Here is a 7,557-nt window from a genome sequence, read left to right on the forward strand (position 1 = left end):
TTGTAACTATTTGCAAGTAATTTACTAACACCTTCAAGGGTTAAGTACTTCTGTCTGATCTAAGTTCTTCATTTTCTCAGAAAGTCGGGAATATATAAATGGTGTTGCATAATAAACCGGCACTACAGAATAATTTACAAAAAAAAAAGAGGAAGCTATACCAAACTTTTATTTTCTCACTAAGGTATACTTTTTAAAAATCTCTGAGAGAAAAAATAAGATCATTTTGGAATTTTTGTAATAGCTGTTTATTAGAATTAAATGCCTCTCTCAAAATAATTCAAGTTCTTGGACTGACATAATGAATAATCTATACAGAAAACCATTAATAATGGCTTGAATTAAGCCAAATTTAAACTTGGATCTCCTCCTTCAAGCACTGCTCTTTGACAATTAACTTACTATCGTTTACTTGCAAATATATAAATTAATAACCTGATAGTTTAGTAACTTATTGGTATAATTTTAACTGGTATAAACATTTAGCTCTGCTTGATTAGATGAAACAGGCACACATGCTTTATCTGAGAATTCCTTTTTCGGGTTCTATGTAAAGCAGCATCCAAAGCAGCAGAGAGGAAACAGCTACATTTCAAAAATAGTTAGGCCAGACTGTTTCCTGAAGATGCTTCAATTACTTTACATCTTCAGATGCTACTGGCTATTTTTGGTAGGGCTAGACGTTAATACTGACCAGTTTAGCTTTCCTGACTGTTAACAAACTACCCCACAATGAACCTGCTCTTGTACTGCAGGCATCGTGGTGATCCTTTAACATATTTTCTAAAATATATGCTCAAAGTAAAAAGATCCAAATTCACAAGAGTATGAAATAGTTATAAAAAAAATCATGCATCAGATTGTACAATCTAGAAATAAGATTCAAATTCAGTAATAAAGGTTAGAGCAATGCTTGCTCTGAATATTTAAGAAAAACCTTAGACTATCAGAAGGTCCTGGGTCTCAATTGTCTTTTTCTGCTTGTAGAGAGGCAGCAGCCAGGGCTACGGCTGTGACTGGCTGGGCAATTCCATGGAGCTGCATCTTTGCAAGTTTCTTCTGTTCACATTCTGTGACCAAACGGTTCAATTCTGCTGCACTGTATCCAATAAGAGTCTTCAAGTCACAGACAAACTTGTACACAAATCTCTTGCCTTGAACTTTACAAATCATGTCCCCATCATAATAATACCTTGAAAAAGAGAAAACTACATCAGGACTATATAAAAAATGAAGAACATGTACTTCTTGTGTTTCAGACTACTCCACAAACAGAAGTTTTGTAGAGTATTTTTCCCAATACAAGAGTTAACACTGACATTATACAGAATATTTAATGCTATTATCCAAGGAAATGTCAAAACACCAAAGTTTCAATACTTAGCATTTATCTGTGAAACTTTCAAAGTAAATATTCAACAACTGCATGATACACTGATTTAGAAAACAGTATTATTTATTACTAAACAAGGCAAGATGAAACCAAAAACCTAGGAAGTGTTAACAGCACCTACCAACAAGGCTTTTAAGCGAGAAGACCAACACTCAAACCCTAGCACCCGGACTTACTACCTTTGTGACCACAGGAAAATGACAGTTTCTTTGTGCTTGTATTCCTCATCTATAAAATGAGATTAAAAGTAGTACTTACCCTTACAGGCTTGTTGAGCAAAGGGATAATTTTTATAAATTGCTTTTAGCATGCAATGACTTCCAGTTAGCCCTCTATAAAATATAAGCCATGTTAGGAACTAGAGAGATGGCTCAGCAGTTAAGAGAACTGACTGCTCTTCCAAACACGGCAGCTAACAACTGTCTGTAACTCTAGTTCCAGGGGAATTCATTGCTCTCTTCTGAACTCCTTGGACACCACATGACACAGGTGCACTTACATACATGAGGCAATACACTTATACACATAAAATAAGAATATTCAAAAAATATATAAGCTATGTTAATAAGAATCCAGTGAATAAAAAAGTTAAATACACAGATTGCTAAATGCCTACTTCTCTTGTCTGACCTAAAATGCAATATGATGTAGACATGTTTTCATCTTTTCCATTAAACTACATAAAGGTTCCCCAAATTTCAGAGAAATTCTCCAAACCCAATAGGAGTCCCAAAAGAATAAATGAAAGGACCAAAAGAAAGAGGCTACCACTGTTTCTAAATCTACGTGAGCAGACTTGAGGTGTACACTCTAGTAGTCTAGTTTACTACTTGCTTTCTGTGGAGATAAAAACACCTAGGTTTACATCTATTTTCAAAATCAGACCTCACTTACCATTATACACATACAATTCCAACAGTGGGCAAGGTTAAAGTTAAGTCAAGCTCTTTTCTAGGCTGGCAGGTTATAACCCTTATTTTATTTTTTCGCCTTTTTGAGACAGGGTCTCCCTGCAGCCCCAGATGGCCTGGAACTCACTATGGAGACCAGGCTGGCCTTGATCTCAGAGATCCACCTGCTCTGCCTCCTGAGTGCTGGGACTAAAGGCGTGTGCCACCATGCCCAGGTAATGAACCCTTATTTTAAAACTGCAATGCCTACTGACAAAGGAGCTGCAAATGGAACTATTCCCAAAGCGCAGGAGCTATAAACTATACCATTTCTCAAGAGCTTCATTCTACAAATCATTTTCCTTCATTAAAAGCTCACTACTGAAAAGACTAACCAATATGCTAGAGATCATGTCATTTCCCCCCAGTTCCAGCAGAAGTGTTACAGTTATGTATGACTTCTTAGTAAGAGATACAAATACATTGGGCAGAATTGCATTTGTCCTCTTTTTAAAAGCCATGTTTCTTTTTAAAGTTTTTATTTTATTTATTGACTTTATTTTCTTTTTAAAAAAAATTTTATTTATAGGGGCTGGAGAGATGGCTCAGTGGTTAAGAACACTGACTGTTCTTGCAGAAGACCCAGGTTTGGATCCCAGCACCAACATGGCGGCTAACAACTGTCCATAACTCCAGTTCCAGGGGATCCGACAGTCTCTTCTGACCTCCATGGGTACTGCATGACACGCATGCACTTACCTACGTGCAGGCAATACACACATACACATAAAATAAAAATAATAAATAAAATACTTAAAAAATTTTTTATTTAATGTGTATGTATGTATTGCCTGCATGGGACTGGAGTTACAGACAGTTGTTAGCCCCCATGTGCGTGCTGGGATTCAAACCCAGGTCTTCTGCAAGAACAACCAGTGTTCTTAACCACTGAGCCATCTCTCCAGCCCCATAATTTTATTTTCTGTGTATGAGTGTATTGCCTGCATGTGTGTAAGTCCACCCATGTTGTGCAATGCCCATAAAGGTCAGAAGAGGGAGTTGGATCCCCTGGTCCTCTGCAAGAACAGCTAGTGCTCTTAACCACTGGACCATCTCTCCCAGCCTCACGTCTGTCCTTTTTTATGTCAATTACATCAATGAAGAATTTGAACCTCAGTTTATAAACCACCAAATTGTATGTCATTTAGTTAAAAAATACAAGTTTATGAGACACTTGAGAAATAGGAAAAAGGAATACATGCTCAAGTTTTACCTGTATTCAATATTTTCTTTAATTTAGTATATGCATTGCAAGCTATATACAATAGCATTCACTATACTGTTCTCTCCCTGAGATGAAGAGGAAAGGTACACAATATTTGTATTTTCATGGACATCATCCTTTAACTTTGTAAAACTGTTTTTAAAACATCTTAAATTGTGAACTGCATCACATAAATACTGCTAGTGCTGAGAATCCCTTCCACTCTTTTTTAGTCATCACCACTCTAAAAATGAAAGCACCAGTTTGCATCATGATACTCATTTCACTGTTTTTCTTTGTATTATTTCCTTTAAATGTCCATTCTTATATGCTATAATTTATTTTCCTATTTTATTAAACTTTACTAAGTAAATGTATTTATATGTGGTAATGTATAGTCTTGTGGATCCAGCTCCCTCCCTGAACATGGTTTGTGATGTTCAACCGCATCATCTGTGGCAGGAGTTCATCTTTAACAGATATATAACACTTCAATACACGAACATATCACAAGAGGTCCATTCCCTCTCCTGTTGATGGCTTTATGGGTGATTTCTGACTTGGGGATGTTAAAAGTAAGCTGTTGTAAGTATGTATGTAGACATTCACGAACACTTCTGTCTGGGATCTATTAAGGAAAGGCACTGCTGAGCACAGGTTACATTCCTACCTCTGGGTACATTTCTGCTGGATGCACTCCTACCCAGTTAACCTCACTAATACTTGGCACTGGAGATCTTTTCAGCTCAGACCATAGTACTTACAGAAGAATTACAAATTATTTTATTTTATTTTATTCCAATTTGTACTTTTGGGTATTCAGATTGAGGCAGATACAGGAGGATAAAAATTAGAAAAGCGCAGCAATAGTTTGCATCTAATTGTAAAAACAGAACACCATATTCACATATTAAAAAGTTTAAAAATGTAGGAAACAGCATACTTTAAAGTGAAATGGAGATCGTCTTTAAAGGGTAAAAACTCAATTTTATGTCTTACAGGGTTTATATTGAGTTCAATACTGTATAACTGTATTAATTCAACTGTGAACCTAAAAATTTTAAAGCCACCTTTAAAAAAATTTTTTTATTTATTATTTTTATTTTATGTGTATGCGTGTATTGCCTGTAGGAAAGAGCACCTGTGTCATGCAATGCCTGTGGGGGTCAGAAGAAGCTGTCAGATCCCCTGGGACTGGAGTTACGGACAGTTGTTAGTTGCCATGTAGGTGTTGGGATTCGAATCTGGGTCTTCTGCAAGACAACCAGTGTTCTTAACCACTGAGCCATCTCTCCGGCCCCAACAGCCACTTTTGAAAGAGATGTATCCTTGCTCTGGAATGTGTTACTGAATATGTTAAAGCTGTAATGAAATGCTTCTTCTAATCATGTGGTTATTAAATAAAAAAGAAAAAGTACATTCAATTTAACTCTGCAAACAAAAACATTATTTGGAATGATGCACATGACAGCAAAATCCAAGATGAATAAACACACTAGCTTTGAATAAGGCATTACATGCTTTTAAATCACATAAAAACAAATAATCTTTTAAGCTTTATGAACCTGCTTACCGTAACGCACGGCTGAGTTTCTCATAGTTCATTGTAGGCTTGTTTTTACGTTGTCCCCATTTTTGTGCAACCAATTCAGGCTGATTTAGTTTAAATTCACCTTCATCACCAACCCAAGAAATACAGTCGCGAGCATCCTTGTCAGTGAGAAGTTCTAGCAAAAATTGCCACAGTTGGATCTGACCATTGTTTCCTAAATTCACAAATGGAACAAGTATCGGTCACGGTGCTAAAAGCTAACACAAGGCAAAGGCAGTATACAAGTCCGCTGGTTCAGTCTCAGCCAAAACAAAAACAAATTTCTAATTTTAAAAATCCAGCTAACAATGCAGCTATAAATATGGGACACCCACTCTTCTGTAAATAAACCCCTACCCTATGCTCTTTTAAAAATAATAATAATAAGGACTGGAGAGATGGCTCAATGGTTAAGAACACTGACTGTTCTTGCAGAAGACCTGGGTTCGAATCCCAGCACCCACATGACAGCTAACAACTATCCATAATTCCATTTCCAGGGGCTCCAATAGCCTCTTCTGTCCTCTGTGGGCACTGTATGACATGGGTGCACTTACCTACATGCAGGCAATACATTCATATACATAAAATAAAAATAATAAATAAAATATTTAAAAAATAAATTAAAAAATATTTTTAAAAAGCCCACTAACTAAGCACTGCCAGAGGGAGAGTCCATATTCACATTTTCATACACTGTAATAAAACAAAATACACCTGGTTTGACAAGTTTTATAACTATCAGGTCAAGTGAACACACCTGTTCTGTTCCCAGGCGAGCTTCTATCCTCTCCTGAAATCCTTGGAGCTCTTTGTACTTTGGCTGCCTTTGCACTACTGTTTATGACTTTAATGGTAGTTGGTGTAGCAGACTGCACAGATGCTGGAATAATTTGCACAGCTAAAGGAACAGACAAAGGGGAAGATATTTTTCTTCTAATATAAGCAGTAAAAAAAAAATTCTGTAAAGACCTTAAATGCAATCAATACAACTAACGTCCTTCTAATCACATCAAGAAAAGGCTTCAGACCCAGGTATGGTGGCTCATGCCTACAACTCTAGCACTTAGGAGGATTGCAGCAAGTCTGAAGCTTGCCCTGGCTATTTGCTAAAAAAAGCAAAAACAACAAATCCTACAAAAAGAAGACTTAATATTATAAGACTTAATCATCTTAATCCTCAACTTTTAGAGGATAAAGTTCTGTTGTTTCCATTGTGGTTTGTGAAATCTTAGCTTAGTAAGAGCTATCTGCCTTGTTCTGAAATAACAACTTAATGGTACATATACAGTAGAGAGAAAATTGTAATATAAAACTGGTCATAAAATAGCTTAAAAGGTGGTGAAAACATGTACAATTAAGAACTCACATTCTAGCTAGGCACAGTGGTGTACACCTATAATTCCACCACATAGGCAGGTGAGCCCTGGGAGACCGACACCAGTTGGTCTATGTAACAGTGTTTCCAGGACAGCTGAGACTACTGTCTCAAAAACAAAACAAAACAAAAACAACAACAAAAAAAAAACCCACAAAAAAAACACAACACAAAAAGACAAAAACAAAAATAAAAGACAAAAAAACCTTCACATTCTACTGTAAGTGAAACTATAAATTCATACAACCACTGTGAGGAAAGTTGGTGCACCCTACTGAGGTTGAAAGGGCAGAAACAAAAACTCTGTGAACTGTTTTGCAAATACTTATTCAATGATGTCTGTAGCATTTTAGAAATGAATAAGACTGCAATGATCCACACAGCCAAGTCTCAAAGGTTAAAGAAAAAAAAACACCTTACCAAAAGATATACATAGTAAGCTACCATTTTATCCCAAGCCCTCAAATATGTGCAAAATAATGTTCCTAAGTATTTACGGCATGGTTGGCAGAAATAAAAACTACGCAGAAAATAGTAAGCAGCAATTTGAAGATAGTTCTCTATTTCAGAGAAAAAAAACAGTCTCAAACAGGTGAACCTCAAATATAAAGTTTTATTTCTTACAATACACGCTGGTGCTAGTTATAATACTTCATTTCTTTGTAAATCTAAAATCTGTCAGAAAATTAATTTTAAAACTTTAGCTTGACCTTATCTGATAAAGAAGCATTCCTTACTGATGAAAGAGCAAGTATTATGGGCACGAATACTCACGCTGGTCAATTGTAACTATCTCATTCATCTGCTGTTCTTGGCTTGCCAAAACATCTGAAGAACATAAAAAAATTTTCATTTGAAAATACAAAACCCCAATTCAGTAAAATGCAGTTTAACAAACATCTTTTAAAAGAGCACCCCATAATTAAAACCAAGCCAAAAACAAAAGAGAGGAAAGAACAGTATTAAACAATTGAAACTTACTGTATCTTTAAGAGATGTTACAATGGCAAAGTATTTTTTTAGCATTTAGAAGTTATTCAA

The 7,557-nt window shown here is 35.9% G+C and overlaps 1 protein-coding gene across 7 annotated transcripts in view; it reads right to left on the minus strand.

The window, feature by feature from the left end:
* Window positions 1-204: 204 nt before the first annotated feature.
* The window catches only part of Gabpa (GA binding protein transcription factor subunit alpha), a 36,920-nt gene continuing 29,567 nt past the window's right edge, over window positions 205-7,557 (minus strand). For all 7 annotated transcript variants that reach the window (XM_008847182.3, XM_008847181.3, XM_029570461.1 and 4 more), the window contains 4 exons: window positions 7,291-7,344; window positions 5,899-6,039; window positions 5,121-5,313; window positions 205-1,192 (listed from right to left, as the gene is read on the minus strand). In XM_008847182.3, coding sequence (XP_008845404.1) covers window positions 964-1,192; window positions 5,121-5,313; window positions 5,899-6,039; window positions 7,291-7,344 — 617 coding nt within the window. In that variant the 3' untranslated portion in view covers window positions 205-963. The remainder of the gene's footprint in view (window positions 1,193-5,120; window positions 5,314-5,898; window positions 6,040-7,290; window positions 7,345-7,557) is intronic.

Source organism: Nannospalax galili, unplaced genomic scaffold (assembly GCF_000622305.1).
Source record: "Nannospalax galili isolate Female #2095 unplaced genomic scaffold, S.galili_v1.0 scaffold903, whole genome shotgun sequence".
NCBI lineage: Eukaryota > Metazoa > Chordata > Mammalia > Rodentia > Spalacidae > Nannospalax > Nannospalax galili.